At 43.6% G+C, this 20,045-nt stretch overlaps 1 protein-coding gene across 1 annotated transcript in view; it reads left to right on the forward strand.

Annotated features, from left to right (window-relative positions):
- The window catches only part of LOC126163143 (protein-tyrosine sulfotransferase-like), a 199,761-nt gene that overhangs the window by 13,087 nt on the left and 166,629 nt on the right, over positions 1 to 20,045 (forward strand). The window contains exon 2 of the mRNA XM_049920111.1: positions 15,905 to 16,040. Coding sequence (XP_049776068.1) covers positions 15,905 to 16,040 — 136 coding nt within the window. The remainder of the gene's footprint in view (positions 1 to 15,904; positions 16,041 to 20,045) is intronic.

Genomic DNA, 20,045 nt, shown 5'->3' on the forward strand with positions numbered 1-20,045 from the left:
CGGTCTTATTACGCAGTCACAAATGCAGTGTACTGAAGCTCTCACATCCCAGTCGGTTAGCCTATGCCCAAGAGAAGGCAGCTGCGACAGGGATGACGCGTCACTATTCCAGCATTTTTTAATTATTTCATAAGTTGACACAGCTTTAAGCCCAGCACAATTTTAATACTATTCTATTCCACAGACCAAAATTCGGAATAAAAATTCATGTACAGTTGTCATACGGTTTAGTTGATCTAAACCTTAATCTGAATTTACACTATTATTTATCTTAAATTTGCTTCAGTCCTACAATTACTAATCTTTCTCCTGATTTCCTACACGCTTATATACATGCAGTTTCTTACTGAATAATTTTCTACTCCCTTCCAGGTCTGGGTTCTCTCTGTAAATCTTCTGATTTTTCTGTTTTTACTTATTTTACATTCGCTTTTTTGGCGTGCTATAGTCGGTGCTACTGCGAAAACGACTACAGCCACCTGTTTTACTACTAATGAAACTACTAATACAATCAGCACTATCTTCAATTATTTTACATAAAAGGCTGTTACTAACATATAGGTTATTACTACTGATACATTGCGTTTGCTTTTATGTTCGTATAGGCAGATACCTAACAGCAGACCATTGTAATACATCTTGCTAACTGTAAAAAAGTGAGTACCTCGTCCTATTAAGGGAAAGACGATGAGAAATATGTAAATGTAGACTTTTTACCGTGTACTGGTCATGAATAGCGCTTGGATTTCGTGTTAATAACACTGTGGCGTTACGATTAGTATTGTTATGTTTAACAAAGAAGTTTGGCAGACAGCACGAAGGTAGTGGGAAGCCAACCACCTACCGCAGGACAGTAGCTGCCTTATTTATAAGGCTTGCTAAACTCGTCGCAGACCGATAATAAAATAAAAAGTCGGCCAGGCGCCAGGAGGACTCGCGCACTGACCGTTCTGTACAAAATTCATTATGTACAATGTGTGGTATTAGTATTTAGTTGTTACAGAATCGTAATAGTAGAAAGGTACCTTACAAACTTCAAAATTCACTTTCATTTAACACGCAAGCTATAAAAACGTATCCAAAACTCACTGTTAGCATATTTCTCAAATTCCAGTATTTATAACCCGTTGAATTGCAGATTCCTGGCAGATTAAAACTGTGTGCCGCCCGCATCTCGTGGACGTGCGGTAGCGTTCTCGCTTCCCACGCCCGGGTTCCCGGGTTCGATTCCCGGCGGGGTCAGGGATTTTCTCTGCCTCGTGATGGCTGGGTGTTGTGTGCTGTCCTTAGGTTAGTTAGGTTTAAGTAGTTCTAAGTTCTAGGGAACTGATGACCATAGATGTTAAGTCCCATAGTGCTCAGAGCCATTTGAACCATTTGAAAAACTGTGTGCCTGACCGAGACTCGAACTCGGGACCTTTGCCTTTCGCGGGCAAGTGCTCTAGGAGACGAGATACTGGCAGAAGTAAAGCTGTGAGTACCGGTCGTGAGTCGTGCTTCGGTAGCTCAGATGGTAGAGCACTTGCCCGCGAAAGGCAAAGGTCCCGAGTTCGAGTCTCGGTCGGGCACACAGTTTTAATCTGCCAGGAAGTTTCATATCAGCGCACACTCCGCTGCAGAGTGAAAATCTCATTCTATCAAAAATGTGATATAAATGGTAGTATCTTTTGATTGTACTGGCTTAGAATCTTCAATTTTTTTACATTAGCAAGTGTCTGTATAACTTAACATGTGACGTAACTTGATACGTCTACTTATTCCTGAGTAGAAGGCTGTTTAACAGGCAAATACACAGACAGGCAGACAAACAACAAACTGATCCTATAAGGGTTCTGAATCAGAATCCTAAAAACAAATAATGTGCGTGATACCGCGATTAACTGATAACAATATACACCGAAGAGCCAAAGAAATTAGTACATCTGCCTAATATCGTGTAGGGCCCCCGTGAGCACGTAGAAGTGCCACAACACGACGTAGACTAGACTAATGTCTGAAGCAGTGCCGGAGAGAACTGACACCATGAATCCTGCAGGGCTGTACATAAGTCCGTAAGAGGGGTGGAGATCTCTTTTGAACAGCAAGTTGTAAGACATCCCAGATATGCCCAATAATGTTCATGTCTGGGGATTTTGTTGGCCAGCGGAAGTGTTTAAACTCAGTAGAGTGTTCCCAGAGGCACTCTGTAGCAATTCTGGACTTGTGGGGTGTCGCATTGTACTGCCTGAATTGCCCAACTAGTCGCAATGCACAATGGATACAGAGGATCAGACAGGACGCTTACGTATGAGCCACCTGTCAGAATCGTACCTAGACGTATCAGGGGTTCCATATCACTCGAACTTCACAAGCCCCACACAATTACAGATCCTTCAACACCTTGATCAGTCCCATTCTGACATGCAGGGTCCCATACCAGTACACGTCCATCCGCTTGATACAATTTGATACTCGTCCAACCAGGCAACATGTTTCCAGCCATCAACAGTTCAATGTCGTTGTTGACGAACCCAGGCGAGGCGTAAAGCTTTGCGTCGTGCAGTCATCAAGGGTGAACGAGTGGGCCTTTCGCTCCGAAAGCCCATATCGATGATGTTTCGTGGAATGGTTCGCACTTGTTAATGCCCCAGCACTGAAATCTGCAACAGTTTGTGGAAGTGTTCCACTTCTGTCACGTTGAACGATTCTCATCAGTTGTCGTTGGTCCCTTTCTTTCAGGATCTTCTTCCAGCAACACCGATGTCGGAGATTTGATGTTGTTACTGCATTCTTGATATTCATGGTACACTGGTGAAATGGTCGTATGGGAAAATCCCCACTTCTTCGCTACCTCGGAGATGCTGTGTCCCATCGCTCGTGCGCCGACTGTCTAACATTCCGAGTGATGTCTGTTTGTTCTAAGTCGTGTCTCCCTACCACTTTCGTGCAACGATGCTCTGAGCGTGTTTTTTAGGGAATTGGCTAGTTTGAACCTGGGACCTATTGCTGGTAATGAGACGCCAGACCGCACATGTCATGTAGAGTTCAGAAGAGTTTAGTGAGACTAGCGATGATATAATCAAATACTCAATCATTTCAGCATCAGCTCCACTGCACTCCCTATAAAAGAATCTTAATACTAACTAAATTTAGTGGACGGGGTTCAAGGCTTTCCTATTTTTAGTTAGCTGGTAAAATAACGTCGAAAAAACAGTTAAGTTCACCACTGGAATTTTTATTCTACTCACAAAACATTGTTTATAAATTGCACTATTGATAAAAGGAAATATTTTAATACAGGATGATAAAAACCAACTGCGTTCAACTAAAATGTGAACGGGTTTCCAAGTTCTATAATGGATCGAAGGGTGACCAATGCCATATGAAATCTATCATCTAGGTTTAAATTAAATTTCATAAAAGAGAAAACTATAAAAATGGTCTACAGAGACCCTTAATTATCTTTAATTACTTACTTAACTTGTCCTAAATTACAGTGGCTGATGTGGCTTCTCAATAATTATATAACAGAAAAATCATCGTGTTTCAGATTTTAACTTTAAGTAGCGAATGTGAATACCACGAAATTTAATTGACGATCGACACTAGTATTACGTAAAAAGGGGTTGTAACAGATGATACTTCTGCAGTTCTTAGTGAAGCCTTATACGCTCTTATGCGGCATCACGAGCGTTCATTACCTTGTCGGTGGTTAGGCAGCGTCAGGGGCGGCGGGTGGTGCAGCTTCACACACCTCACCGTCTCGGTAGCAACTCTCTCGAACTTCTCCTTACTACTGTTTACCGAAATTGGTTTAAGAAAAAGGTATCTGGCTGTGTTTTCAACTGACCAATCAGCGTTTCAATGTTAACCTTATGCTCCGCCTACAAAAATTCTGTCTATCCAATGAGAAACGTTATACTTTTCGTAGTGGAGCAATGTTTTCAATGTTTGCTACGTAACAGAGACACGTATAGTCTCACGCTAAAACTTGCAGCTGGTGTGGCCCTTTTAGTGTTATCATAAGATCTATACTGTTCTTCTGGAGGGCTCTATCTTTTAACATGGGCTGGGGGATAGACTTACCGGCGGTCGGCCGGTGATGTGGGTGTCCCTTATCGTAGGGTCTTCTAGCCTACACAGCCCTGCTCTTGGCTCCTGTTCTCGTTTCTCCGCTCGGAACTGCGTCTGTTTCACGGTGGGAAGGTATGACATGCATTTAGGCATTCTTGTGTTATCTGTGGTATTCCATTTGCTCACTCATTGATCGTATTACTTTGGTTAATTAAATGTCAGGATTTATTCAGAGCTATGTGACATATTGCCGGAGTTGCTGTCATGTCAGAGTTTTCATGGAAGGTGTTGGATTTGCCTGACACCTTACAACTGTAACACCACTTTGAAACTCACTTAAATCTTATTAACCTGTCATTGTAGCAGCAGTAACCGATCCAACAACTGCATCAGACACTTGTTTTCTTATATAGGCACTGCCGATCGCAGTGCCGTATTCTGCGTGTTTACATATCTCTGCATTTGGATACGCATGCCTATGACAGTTTATTTGGCGCTTAATTGTACCATGTATCTATATGTAAAAGGCTTTGGTGTGTGTGTACAGACTGACTTCTCTCTATGACCATCCATTACCACCTATTGGTGTTTGTGGAGATAAAGAGCCCTTGGTCACATGCTGCTAGTAAGGGAGTTTGGTCGCAGTACGTGGCAGTGGGTAAGTGTGGCGATCAACACTCAATGAAATATGTAGCAGTAAATATTCTTAGGTAAAGTTAAATAATATGTGAGCTACGAACTTTCCCATATGTCCGCCTCAGCAACTACGCGATCAGGGTGACGGACTGCTCAGCCAAAGGGCCTGAATCGATTCCCGGGCCGGTCGGTGATTTTCTCCACTCATGTATTGATTGTTGTGTAGTCCTTACTTTTGAATCGGTTTTACATTGCTATTGAGATGACGGACAGGACACGACCCTCTACTGTACAGATGAAAACTTTGTTTTTTCATTCACGATGCAGTGTAATAGTGATACAATCCTGAAGGTGTTCTATCCCTATTGTGGTGGGTGGAAGTGGGTGATCTTTGTTGGCACATATCTCGATAAAAAGCGCCATATGGAACACTTAGTTCTCTTAGAAAAAGCTGTATTCTCTACGACTTTTTAACTCTGAGTCTCTGTATTTCGGTTCAACAAGTCATAATATTTCATTGGCAGCTGCTGATGTGTGTCATGATGTCCCCTGCATTATGGCATTTGTCTTTAACATCATGTGTGAAATGTGAAAGGAAAATCGGTTTTTGCTTTTCCTTGGATGATGGTTTCAAAAGACTGATAGAAATAAATGTGAAAAATTAAATAGAACTGGTTAGTACGCATTTCCTAAAACATATTCATGCTGTATATTTTCGAATAGAGAAAATGTTTTAACTTCATCGTATTGAAAATATAGACGCTTATACAATCCTCACTCTGTTCCATCCAAAGCGGTATTAAAATTATCTTACACAGACATACCAAAGGGTGAATTTTCTCATTTTCAGAGTATTGAAGGGCGATCTGTTTTGTTAAAAACCATTCAAAAGAAAAGATCGTATAAAAATTTCTTTACTTAAGACGACCGGTTTCAACAGTCAATGCTTTCACCTTCAGATCTTTAACATTTTTTGCTGTAAAACATGCTCACTTTACGCTGGATAAAACTCTACTTGACATCTTTTGCGTGAGGTTTAGTGCAAAATAAGCATGGTTTGCAACAAGAAGATGTTAAAGATATGGGGATGACAGCAATGAGTGTTGCAACCAGCCTTCATAAATAAAGAAATTTCTTAAGCGATATTGGCTTTTGAATGGTTTTTAATTCCTATGAGTATGTTTTGCTCCATATTTCACGGGTTTTTGCCCAACACACTGACCCACTGCCATGCTCCACGACCAAACTACCTCATTGACAGGATAAATACATTAATAATATCCTTAAAAAGATAAGCATCTGTATGTATCTCGTATCTAGAATGGTATCACACCTTGTCCCATGCCCTGTATATTCTGACCTGGGCAACGCAAGGTTTCTCAACTAGTTATTTATTAAAATAATATACTGTACAAATACTCTAGTGTGGTGTTAAGTTACTATGGCACTAAACTGGTGAGGTCATCGGTCCATAGGTTTACACACTACTAAATCTAACTTAAACTAGCTTACACACACACCTATATCCTAGGGAGGATTCGAACCACCGACGTGGGGAGCCGCGCGAACCATGGCTAGGCGCCCGAGACTGCGTGGCATAGAAGTCTAATGAACAGACGTGGCAATGTAGTAAAAGTTCTTAACTCCACTCTTAACTAACGCAGTGCACGTTGGCTAACTAATCTAGTTGTCCAATCTGGACCGCTGAGACAGTTTGTAGTTCACGCTCAAATAATGATAAACACTTGGACACTCGGCGCTGATTGTTCGATGATCACCTATTGGTAACTGCTGGCCTGTAAGTTCAGCTAACTACGCTGCTAGTGGAACTTGTGAGCAGCTGGTGATCTGCGACTGTTCTGACAACTGGCCGGCTGCAGCTGTCCGTCCGCATTTTCCGCGAGCGGATGAAGAATCGTCATTTGCGATCTGTTTGGCGGATGCAGGATGTAGTCCCTGGTGTCAGCACCTCCTGTGGCGGAAGACATAACTGTCGGTAGCTGTATCGTACTGTTTGTGAGTCCCTTGGCGGAAGCATAATGAGGTTGCTGTTAAGTGCGCCGTCTGTGCGGCGACTTGCCATAACTTTGTGGCGCCACGTTAGAGACTGGCCGCTACAGGTGCAGTTGTGTATCTTATCTAAAGACGGACGTAGCTTTGTGGTTTACCAAGATTGCCACTTGGTTGGAAGAAGAGATTTTCGTCAGCAAAGTGTAGCAGAAAAGTTATAATTTTATTTGAAATTTCTACAAAATGCTCGAGTTATATCAAAGTTTCAACTAAGGATTGAACGACCATCCTCGTTACTTACAAAATTTTGTTTCTACTCAACTTTCGCTATTTAAATGCTGAATGGATTTCTGCCCCCGCGCAGTTCTATAAGTCCCTTCAGATCCTCGAACACCGCCGCGCGTGGTAGCCATGCGGTCTTAGGCGCCTTGCCACGGTTCGCGCGGCTACCCCCGTCGAAGGTTTGAGTCCTCCCTCGGGTACGGGTGTGTGTGTTGTCCATAGCGTAAGTTAGTTCAAGTTAGGTTAAGTAGTGTGTAAGCTTAGGGATCGATGACCTTAGCAATTTGATCGCATAGGAACTTACCACAAAACATTTTCCTGGAGCACCATGCACCCCGTCTCACTATCTGCATTCGTTTACCTTGTCGCACATGGATCCTCTACCACTCATCAAATTCCGACCCCTTCTCACGCACATCGAATACCTCCGTATCTACTATGCTATTCGCAAATTAGATTCAAATAACCCCATTGTCTGTCCTCTGATGACCAATCCTGGTGTGCTGCCGCGGCGTTACAAACACATCTCACCGTACTTACAGCGGCACACACTCCGTATCCTATACCAACGCAGCTTCAACCAACTCCCCCCCAGACAATGAGATGTGCCCCCATATTTATCCCTCGCACCAACTTTAACTCTTCCTCACTCATTCCTCTCCTCATCAGGACTCTCTTCTTCCCTATCACTCTCCATCCTTCCCCATCCATTTCCTCATGTTACCATAACTGTAACCAGAAACTAAACTCCTCCTCACACTCTGGTGACCTTCTGTCTTCCCACTATCCACCTGAACACCCACCTTCACCTCTACAGTTTTCCTACCCCTCAACCCCATGGAACCCTCTTCTTCCGAAATACTTTTGTTCCAGTGCAGGTTCTTCAGATATCAAGTGAAAGGGAAATGCTGCAGTGTTTTTATCACGAAAATTTCATCATTCTACAATGTGGTTTTTAAAATGAATACATTTGCGTCTTTTAGATGCTAGTATTTCACTTTAATTTAAAATAGGTAATCAGTTCTCATGTTCTTTACCTCCTCTTTAGTGTATTTTCAAAAATGCCCTTCGCTGTGGAGCGGAATATTGTACTGTTGACAGCCCAATACGCCGCCCATATGGGTTGAAGGAGATGATACAAAATTAAAGAAAAAAAGGGTTAAACAGTATGAATACTTGGTTTTATGCCCTGACTGACATTCTATGTTATGGTGCAGACGCTCATAGTTCGAATAGGCAATCAGTTATATGTACTGTAATTCCTTCATTACCATATACAGGGTGAGTCACCTAACGTTACCGCTGGATATATTTCCTAAACCACATCAAATACTGACGAATCGATTCCACAGACCGAACGTGAGGAGAGGGGCTAGATTGGTTAATGCAAACCATACAAAAATGGACGGAAGTATGTTTTTTTAACACAAACCTACGTTTTTTTAAATGGAACCCCGTTAGTTTTGTTAGCACATCGGAACATATAAACAAATACGTAATCAGTGCCGTTTGTTGCATTGTAAAATGTTAATTACATGCGGAGATATTGTAACCTAAAGTTGACGCTTGAGCACTACTCCTCCGCTGTTCGATCGTGTGTATCGGAGAGCACCGAATTACGTAGGGATCCAAAGGGAACGGTGATGGTCCTTAGATTCAGAAGAGACTGGAACAGCACATTACGTCCACATGCTAACACCATTTTATTGGTCTTTTTCACTGACGCACATGTACATTACCATAAGGGGTGAGGTACACGTACACACGTGGTTTCCGTTTTCAATTACGGAGTGGAATAGAGTGTGTCCCGACGTGTCAGGCCAATAGATGTTCAATGTTGTGGCCATCATTTGCTGCACACAACTGCAATCTCTTGCATAATGAATGTCGTACACGCCGCAGTACATCTGGTGTAATGTCGCCGCAGGCTGCCACAATACGTTGTTTCATATCCTCTGGGGTTGTAGGCACATCACGGTACACATTCTCCTTCAACGTACCCCACAGAAAGAAGTCCAGAGGTGTAAGATGAGGAGAACGGGCTGGCCAATTTATGCGTCCTCCACGTAGTATGAAACGCCCGTCGAACGTGTACCTCACCTCTCATGGTAATGTACACGTGCGTCAGTGAAAAAGACAAATAAAAAGGTGTTAGCATGTGGACGTAATGTGCTGTTCCAGTCTCTTCTGTACCTAAGGTCTATCACCGTTCCCTTTGGAATCCCTACGTAATTCGGTGCTCTCCGATACACACGATCGAACAGCGGAGGAGTGGTGCTCAAGCGTCAACTTTAGGTTACAATATCTCCGGATGTAATTAACATTTTACAATGCAACAAACGGCACTGATTACGTATTTGTTTATATGTTCGGATGTGCTAACAAAACTAACGGGGTTCCATTTAAAAAAACGTAGGTTTGCGTTAAAAAACATACTTCCGTGCATTTTTTTATGGTTTGCATTAACCAATCCAGCCCCTCTCCTCACGTTCGGTCTGTGGAATCGATTCGTCAGTATTTGATGTGGTTTACGAAATATATGCAGCGGTAATATTAGGTGACTCACCCTGTATAAGTCAATGGTGCGTCTGCAGAGCCTTCCATTTTCTTGATATGAAGATTGTGACGGTATTAAGGAGAAACTGGTTTTTAGCGTGCTTAGTGTCTTGCACAAAGTAAGAGGGTCTTTCAATAACTAATGCCCCACATTTTTTTTTAAAAAAAAGCCATTAATATACATAGACAAACGTCCTTGTTGGTTCTTCACATTTCATGTTCGTTCTGTGCTCCGGCGAAGTTTCGAAGCGTTCTGGCTGATGGAAGTGCCGTAGTACAGCGTCAAAATGGCGTCAACATACGACTCACGTTACAAGCAGCGCGCTGTTATTGAATTCTTGTGGGGAGAAAGAAAACCGTGGTGAACATCCATAAACGTTTGTGTGCAGTGTATGGCGATGGTGCAGGTGCTAGCAGTACAGTTGGGCTATAGGTAAAGAAAGTTACAGCGTCAGGAAATGTAAAAAACAGAGCTCCATGATCGGCCACGCTCGGGACGTCCTGTCACAGCCACTGCTCCAGACATGCTGAATCGTGCGGATGCCATTATTCGTGCCGACCGGCGCATCACAACACGACAACTGGCTATACAGTTTGAAGATGATGAGCGCGTCAGTCATGCACTGAAAACATGGCTGCGCCTACTGGAGAAGAGCTTTTACCAGCAGGGAATACATTCTCTTCCACAACGTTGGCCATAGAAGGTGATGGAGACGACATAGAAAAATAGGACATGGACAAGATGTTGATGTATATTGTCACCAAATTCTGACTCTTAACAATAAATTTGTTCTAAGAGAAAAATTGTGGGGCATGACTTACTGAACGACCCTCATAATTGTCTGGTCGCACTACCACTCACATTTGGTCCACTTCGTCCTCCGACTGGTTTGATGCCGTCAATCTTTTCTATTGTTTGCTAGTCTTTCGACTGCTAAGCAGATAGTAAGGAAGCTGTCAATATACAGTAACGATTTATCAGATAACATCAGCAGCGCAATAAGATTCTTTGCTGTTGTGTCCAGCAAGGTAGCGTCGCTGGACGTTCATAAGGAAATGCAGAAAAACTTGTACGTGATTTCCGCTTACTGCACTGCATGGCAGCTCTCTTGAAATGTTGCCTATAAAAAAGTGTGTGAATTTAAAGGTAATAGTAAGAATCAATAAAAACTGATTGATAATATAAAATCAGTACTAGGAAAGGTGAATGGAAGGCACATTTGTCGAGAGGGTGCTGGGAAATGCTGTACATATATAAAGGAAATTCCTTACAAACTAGTGTGAAGAATTCTATTGTTCCAGTGTTATGGGTTCTTATCAAGAAGGCGTGCAAACTGATATCGAACGAATTAAAGGCACTCTGCTAGGATCATAAAATGGCGGTAAGGCCTGTAACAGAAATGCTCTTGGAACTTAAATGGAATTCCTTCGAAGAAAGTTCTCGCGAAACCCTAAATCTAGAGCACTGTTCGATCATTGTGCAGCCACCACCGTAAATGTCGCGTAGGGACCATAAGAATGCGATAAGAGAGATAAGGTCACGTAGGATGACATATAGACAGTCATGTTTCGCTCGCTCAGAACGCGAATGGAATGAAAAAGAACGTCGAAAATATTGGTTGGCTCTGAGCACTATGGGACTTAACTATGAGGTCATCAGTCCCCTAGAACTTAGAACTACTTAAACCTAACTAACCTAAGGACATCACACACATCCATGCCTGAGGTAGGATTCGAACCTGCGACCGTAGCGGTCGCGCGGTTCCAGACTGCAGCGCCTGTCCATGGACTGTTGCTTTGATTCTGGTGTGACGTAAGCCACCCATGTTTCATCGCCCATAACAGTTTCGCTTAAGAATTCATCACCGTCGTTGTGGTACCGCTCAAGGAAAGTCAATACACTGTCTAAACGTTTGGTTTTGTGCACATCCCTCAATATTTTCGGTACTCAACGTGCGCACAATTTTCGGTAATTCAAGTGCTCGGTCACAGTGCCATACAAAACACTACGAGAAACATTGGGAAAGTCATCCCACGAGGAGGAAATCGTAAAGCGTCTGTTTTCTCTCACCTTATTCTCCATTTCCTGCACCAGACTTTGATTAACGACCGAAGGACGCCCACTCCGTTGTTCGTCATGCACATTTGTGCAGTCATCTTTAAATGCTCTCACCCATTTTCTTACCATTCCATCATTATGTTTTCTCCGTAAACTGCACAGATCTCACGATGAATATGATGAGACATTGAGGCACTGCAGGTCAGATATACTACATATAACAAATGGCGTCCCTCAGGGATCTGTCCTTGGCCCTGTTCTTTTCATATTGTACATAAATGATCTCCCAGAACACATACCAAATGCCATGCTCCTTTCTGTATGCGGACGACACAAATATCCTGATAAACAGTAGAGGTGACACACTGCAAGATGCAGTTAATGAAACTACTTGTCATTTACAATCGTGTTTTGAAGCAAATAGACTACTCATAAATAGTCAAAAAACTGTATGTATGAACTTCCATACTAGACAAAATCTAACCCCCTTCAATGCAGTTATAGTTATCGGGAAAGATGACATTACGAACAGGCAGGACACCAATTTTTTGGACTTACCATCAGTAACACACTAAATTGGAAACCACATATTGAGGCATTCTCACAAAAGCTTAGTAAAACCTGCTATCTATTACGATCACAGCCAGTGTAGATACCTTGAAGCTGGTGTACCATGCCCTGTTTGAGTGTGTCTTGAGCTATAGCCTAATCTTCTGGGGAAAGAGCTCTGATTCTCTCACAATTTTCAAATTACAAAAAAAGTAGTAAGAATAATGAAATGTAAAAAAAGAACTGAACACTGTAAACCACTATTTCAACAGCTAAAAATCCTGCTACTGCCATGTCTCTACATATTGGAACTAGCTTGTTTTTCAGTACAGCACTTGGATGCCCTCGACATAAATGCAGACCGCCACACACATGACACCAGAAATAAAACACAGTTACAAATTATAGTCCACAACACAAAATTATATGCGAATGCTGTTAAATGTATGGGCATTAAAATATACAACCGCCTCCCAACAGACATAAAAACAAGCAAAAACCGAAAAATAATGAGAATTAAATTAAAGGAATTGCTACTAAATCAGTTTCTATTCTGTACATTTCTTGAAACAAAATTTTAATTACTTGCAATAAGCTGTTTATTCAGTTGTAGATGTTTCTACTTAGTAAGATAATTTAATTATTGTATCTTATCTATATTCTGTCTGTATCTCATACATGTATTCTGCTTTGTGAACTATGTACCATAATATTTTAATTACTTGTAATAAGCTGTATATTCACTTGTAGATATTTCTACTTAGTAAGATAATTTAATTATTGTTTGTTACTCATATTCTGTCCGTATCTCTTATATGTATTCTGCTATGTGCAGTATGCACCACCGTCATCTCATTACACACCACCTTTTTTATACTTTGTCTATACATGCTATATGTATTCTGCTATGTGAGTTATGTGCCACTACTGTCATCTCTTGTCATACACCACCTTAACATAATTTTTCAAATTGACCTATATCATGATGTGCGTTGCTGTACAAATTGTATGATCTACAGGACCTATAATAAATCAAATCAAATCAAATCGATCGCTTTTAGGCCTTCAGGACTAAGAAATCTTATAACAGCCCGTACTTCATGTGGTGTCACCGCCAGACACCACACTTGCTAGGTGGTAGCTTAAATCGGCCGCGGTCCATTAGTACATGTCGGACCCGCGTGTCGCCGCCATCAGTACTTGCAGACCTAGCGCCACCACATGGCAGGTCTAGAAAGACGGACTAGCACTCGCCCCAGTTGTACGGACGACATTGCTAGCGACTAGACGTACGAAGCCTTCCTCTCATTTGCCGAGAGACAGTTAGAATAGCCTTCAGCTAAGTCCATAGCTACGACCTAGCAAGGCGCAGTTAACCATATCTGGAGAGAGTCTTACTTGTATTCACCATGGAGATGTACCACACAGGAGAATAAAGTTGAGTATACGAGAAGCTCCGTTGTTTTCTTTATAGCATTTATGAAGTATCCTGTTTCAGACTTAACGCAGGACGGCGTGAGTTGACGCGTGCCCTATTCGGCCCCTTCATAATAACACTGTGTCGGCACTTCTGTCGACACACATAACACTTCACAGTCGGCGGGAATCACGATTATCGGAGGCGTCTTAAACACTCAGTACACAACGTAAACAAGGGAGAATCAGACTGTAATGGCGTCAGTGCGTAGATTACTGAGATACCTTAGCACGTGTTTTTTAATTTCAAAACGGTACTTTCTTAAAAAAACACGCCTCGTATATACAGGGTGAAAAGTATTTAAACCGACGAACTCTATGACGTTGTAGGGGACATCAAAACATATATTTTTCCCTGGTGTTATTTTGTCCTATGAGTAGTATTTGCACTGGTAGAGGAAAATTTCTCTGGCGGCAAATTAATTAAACCAATAAACACTTTTCCATTTTTTTATGACCAGGAGACAACACATTAACACAACCCAATTTCAATTACAGTAGGTTTTCAAAAATGCCTCCATTGATACGTAAACGAAGGTTACGCCGTCGGATTATGTTCTGTCTTACTCGGGCTAAAACTCCAGGAGTATCCTGAATTGTTGCTGCTGCTGCTACTATCCGGGCAACCAGATCCTCTTCTGATGCAACAGGAGTTGCGTAAACAAGGTTGCGTATCTCTCCCCACACAAGAAGTTCAGAGGGGACATATCTGGGTATCGAGCAGGCTATGGTACAGGACCACCTCTGCCAATCCATGTTTCTGGGAACCGTCGGTCCAGAAATCGTCGCACACGACGACTGAATGTGCCCCGTCATGTTGGAACCACATGTGTTGTCTTGTAGGGAGCGGGACGTCTTCCGGCAATTCTGGCAATGCTCTGGCGAGAAAATTGTAATAGTGCCCGCCATTTAATGGCCTAGGTAGCAGATACGGCCAAATTAAACAGTCCCCAACAACACTGACCCACACATTAACGAACAACCGCACTTTATGAGCGCTAGTAAATGTAGCATATGAGCTATCCTCACTCCAAACATACGAATTGTGCATGTTGAAAGCCGGCCGCGGTGGTCTAGCGGTTCTAGGCGCTCAGTCCGGAACCGCGCGACTGCTACGGTCGCAGGTTCGAATCCCGCCTCGGGCATGGATGTGTGTGATGTCCTTAGGTTAGTTAGGTTTAAGTAGTTCTACGTTCTAGGGGACTGATGACCTCAGATGTTAAGTCCCATAGTGCTCAGAGCCATTTGAACCATTTGAACCATTTTTTGCATGCTGAAGACTCCATCACGCCCGAACGTTGCTTCATCGGTAAACAACGCAGAGGCTGGAAATGTAGGATGCATTTCACACTGTTCCAGGTACCACTGCAAAAACTGTGCTCTGGGTGGATAATCAACTGGTTCCAGGTTGTGGAAACGGTCTAAGTGAAATGGACGTAACAATTGCTCTCGAAGGACTGTTCTTACATTCGTCGGATTCGACTCCATGTTACGTACAATTGCACGAGTGCTGAATGAAGGATCCCGCTCCACATGCTGCAAGACAGCTTCCTCAAATTGCAGCGTTTTTACCGTGCTACGGCGTCCCTGTCCAGGTAATCTGCTAAATGACCCGGTCTCGGGCAGACTTTGGTACACAGCAGCAAAGGTCGTATGAAGCGGTGTAGGGCGATTAGGATATTTTTGTTGATAAACCCGCTGTGCATCTCGTCCGTTGTGGTGCGCTACGTAGCACGCACCAACCATACCAGTGTACTTACTCCAGGCGTATCGCTCCATTAGTAAACAGAGACAATGAACTACTACACTGGTGGACAGTAGTTGCCTATAACTGAAGTGCGTAATACGCTCTCTAACAACTGAAGATCGTAATATAGCCTCTAACGACTGAAGAGAGTAATATGGCCTCGACCGGTTTAAATAATCCTCATAGGAAAAAATGACACTAGGGGAAAATATTTGTTTTGATGTCCCCTACAACCTCCCAGAGTTTGTCGGTTCAAATACTTTTCAACCTGTATAGCCGGAGGCCCGACACCTGGCAGTCCTGCTGACGGACAAGACGTGAGCCGAGTGGGGCCAGAGGAGGTTACAGGGAGCAGATGGAGGGCAGCGGCCACCTGTTGCAGGGCTCTCCAGGTGACGCATTGATCGCCGCGCGGAGAGCGCGACAGCACTTTGCAGCAGAGCCGCTGCCATCTACAGCTTCCGGCTGCTCCTGCGGAGACTCGGCTGTGCTGAGAGAGTGGCACCGCACTGACGGCTGCCTTCTGGGTGTTGCAGGGCGCTGGAGCCGAGGCGAGCCATGGGCCGCGGCTGGGCGAGCAGGGGGCTGGTGTGCGCCGCGGCGTTCTGCACCCTGCTCTGGATGCTCTACGGCTGCTCCAGGGACGACCGACCGCTCATGGTGCCCGCCAAGGTCAGTCACCCACCTGTCAGATGGCACCTGTTCTACTGGACATCTGCAACTGCGTCGCATGTTGAGATCTCGTTCCCCGTCACTCGCTTTCCATGCAGCATGGCTTCACTCGGCCTGCAGTTCCGTCACTCACCTTCAACCGGGCGAGCACTCGCCAAGTGCCATCCAACAGACGTATTGCCAAATAGGTATACACCGAGGAGACAAAAGCCGTGGGATAGCGATATGCACACATCCAGACGGCGGCAGTACCCCGCACAGAAGATACACTATTGACCATTAAAATTGCTACACCAAGAAGATTGCTACAGACGCGAAATTTAACCGACAGGAAGAAGATGCTGTGATATGCAAGTGATTAGCTTTTCAGAGCATTCACACAAGGTTGGCGCCAGTGGCGACACATTCAACGTCCTGACATGAGGAAAGTTTCCAACCGATTCCTCGTACACACAAACAGCAGTTGACCGGCGTTGCCTGGTGAAACGTTGTGATGCCTCGTGTAAGGAGGAGAAATGGGTACCATCACGTTTCCGACTTTGATAAAGGTCGGATAGTAGCCTATCGCGACATTGCTGCTCGCGTTGGTCGAGATCCAATGACTGTCAGCAGAATGTGGAATCGGTGGGTTCAGGAGGGTAATACGGAACGCCGTGCTGGATCCCAACGGCCACGTATCACTAGCAGTCGAGATGACAGGCATCTTATCCGCATGGCTGTAATGGATCGTTCAGCCACGCCTCGATCCCTGAGTCAACACATGGGGACGTTTGCAAGACGACAACCATCTGCACCAACAGTTCGACGACGTTTGCAGCAGCATGGACTATCAGCTCGGAGACCCTGGCTGGGGTTACTCTTGACGCTGCATCACAGACAGGAGCGCCTGCGATGGTGTACTCAACGACGAACCTGGGTGCATGAATGTCAAAACGTCATTTTTTCTGATGAATCCAGGTTCTGTGTACAGCATCATGATGGTCGCATCCGTGTCTGGCGACGTCGTGGTGAACGCACATTGGAAGCGTGTATTAGTCATCGCCATACTGGCGTATCACCAGGCGTGATGGTATGGGGTGCCATTGGTTACACGTCTCGGTCACCTCTTGTTCACATTGACGGCACTTTCAACAGTGAACGTTACATTTCAGATGTGTTACGACCCGTGATTCTACCCTTCATTTGATCCCTGTGAAACCCTACATTTCCGCAGGATAATGCACGACCGCATGTTGCAGATCCTGTACGGGCCTTTCTGGATACAGAGAATGTTCGACAGCTGCCCTGGCCAGCACATTCTCCAGATCTCTCACCAATTGAAAACGTCTGGTCAATGGTGGCCGAGTAACTGGCTCGTCACAGTACGCCAATCACTACTCTTGATGAACTGTGGTATCGTGACGAAGCTGCATGGGCAGCTGTACCTGTACACGCCATCCAAGCTCTGTTTGACTCAATGCCCAGGCGTATCGTGGCCGTTATTGCTGCCATAGGTGGTTGTTCTGGGTACTGATTTCTCAGGATCTATTCACCCAAATTGCGTGATAATGTATTCACGAGACAGTTCTAGTATAATATATTTGTCCAATGAATACCCATTAATCATCTGCATTTCTTCTTGCTGTAGCAACTTACATGGCCAGTCGTGTATAAAAGGGCAGTGCATTGGCGGAGCTGTCGTTTGTACTAAGGTGATTCATGTGAAAAGGTTTCCGACGCCATTATGAACACACGGTAGAAATTATCAGATTTGGAATGCGGAATGGTAGATGGAGGTAGACGCATGGGACATTACATTTCGTAAATCGTTAGGAACTACAATATTCGGACATTCACAGTGTCAAGACTGTGCCGAGAATACCAAATTTTCACCACGGACAAAGCAATGGTCGACGTCCGTCACTTAACGACGGAGAGCACCGCTGACAAACAAGCAACACTGCTTAAAATAACCGCACATGTCAATGTGGAACGTACGACGAACGTATCTGTTAGGACAATGCTGCGAAATTTGGCGTTAATGGACTGTGGCAAGAGACGACCGACGCGAGTGCCTTTGCAGTGCCTGTCCTCGGCTTGTGACCATATCAACTGGACCATAGAAAACTGGAACGATTAGTCCCGATTTCAGTTTGTAAGACCTGATGGTAGGCTTCGTGTGTAGCTCAGACCCCAAAAATCCATGGACCCAAGTTGTGAACAAGGCACTGTGCAAGTTGATGGTGGCTCCATATTGGTGTGGACTGTGTTTACATGGAACGCCGTGGGTCCACTGGTCCAGCTGCATGCCATAGTGCACGAGGAACGCAGTTTAGGTTTTCGAATTATTTCCTGAAGGACGTCGTGCAGGCAATAAACAAGGAATTTGTTGGTTTTGACCTGTAGATTATGGCTGAAGAAACTGCAAAAAGGTAGGAAATTAAGATCATAGGACCTGTATAAGTTGAAACAATCCAAGGTTGTTAAGAGTTGCAGAGGGAACGTTTGCGTTGATTAGAGCAAGGGAAAGGAATACAGTAGAAGACGAATGTATAGCTTCAAGAGATCAAATAGTGAAGGTACCAGAGGATCAAATAGGTAAAATGGCAATTCCTTGTTGAAATTCTTGGATAACACAATTTAACTGATGAAAGAATAAAATTTAAAAATGCAGCAAATGAATCGGGCGAAAGGGAATACAAACGTTTAAAACATGATATTGACAGGAAGGGCAAAATGGCTAAGCAGCAATGGCTGGAGGACAAATGTAAGGATTTAGAAGCGTATTTCACTAAGGGAAAAACAGATATCACCTACAGGACCTGTGGGAAAAAAAGATGCTGTTTGAATATCAAGAGCTCAGATGGAAAACCAGTACTAAGCAAAGAAGGGAAACCTGAAAGGTGGAAGGAGTATAGACAGGGTGTACACAATGGAGATGAACTTAAAGGCAATATTGTGGGAAGAGAAGTGGACGAAGATGAAGATGAGGTAGGAGATATAATACTGCGAGAAGAATTTGACAGAGCTCTGAAAGATCTAAGCCGAATCGAGGCTCCTGCGGTAGATGACATTCCGTGAGAATTAGTGACAGCCTTGGGAGAGAGAGCCATGAAGAAATCTTCCACCTGGTGTGCATGACGCATGAGATTGGTGAAATACCCTCAGACTTCAAGAAGAATACAGTAATTCCAAGTTCCGACAGGTGTGAAATTTACCGAACTATGAGTTTAATAAGTCATGGTTGGAAAATATCAACACGAACTCTTTACAGAAGAATGGAAAAACTGGTACAAACCGGTCTCGCAGAAGATCAGTTTGGATTCCGGAGAAATGTAGGAACATGTGAGGCAATTTTGACCTGACGACTAATCTTAGGAGATAGGTTAAAGGAACAGAAACCTACGATTGTAGCATTGGTAGACTTACAGCAAGCTTTGGACAATGTTGTGTCGAATAACCTATTTGAAATTCTGAAGGTAGAAGGATAAAATGTCGGAAGCGAAAGGCTGTTTAAAAATTGTACAGAAACCAGACGCCAGTTATAAGAGTAGAGGAGCGTGAAAGGAAGGCAGTGGTTGGAAAGAGAGGTTTGTAGCCTATTATCGATCTTATTCAACACGTACATTGAACGAGCAATAAAGTACACGAAAGAAAATTTTCGATGAGGAATTAAAGTTTATGGAGAAGAAATAAAAATTTTGAGGTTTGCCTATGACACTGTAAGTTTGTCAGAGAAAGAAAAGGACTTGGAAGAGCAATTCAGTGGAATGGATAGGGTCTTGAAAGGAGGATACAAGATGAATGTCAATAAAAGCAATATAAGGATAATGGAATTTAAGACGATTAAATCAGGTGACGCTAGAGCAATTAGATTAGGAAACAAGACACATAAAGTAATACATGAGTTTAGCTATTTGGCCCCCGAAATAACTGATGATAGCAGAAGCAGACAGGACAAAATATGTGGCCTGGCGATGGCAAGAAAATTATTTCTGAAGAAGAGAAATAAGGTAATTAGCGATG

This window comes from Schistocerca cancellata, chromosome 1 (genome assembly GCF_023864275.1).
Source record: "Schistocerca cancellata isolate TAMUIC-IGC-003103 chromosome 1, iqSchCanc2.1, whole genome shotgun sequence".
Classification (NCBI taxonomy): domain Eukaryota; kingdom Metazoa; phylum Arthropoda; class Insecta; order Orthoptera; family Acrididae; genus Schistocerca; species Schistocerca cancellata.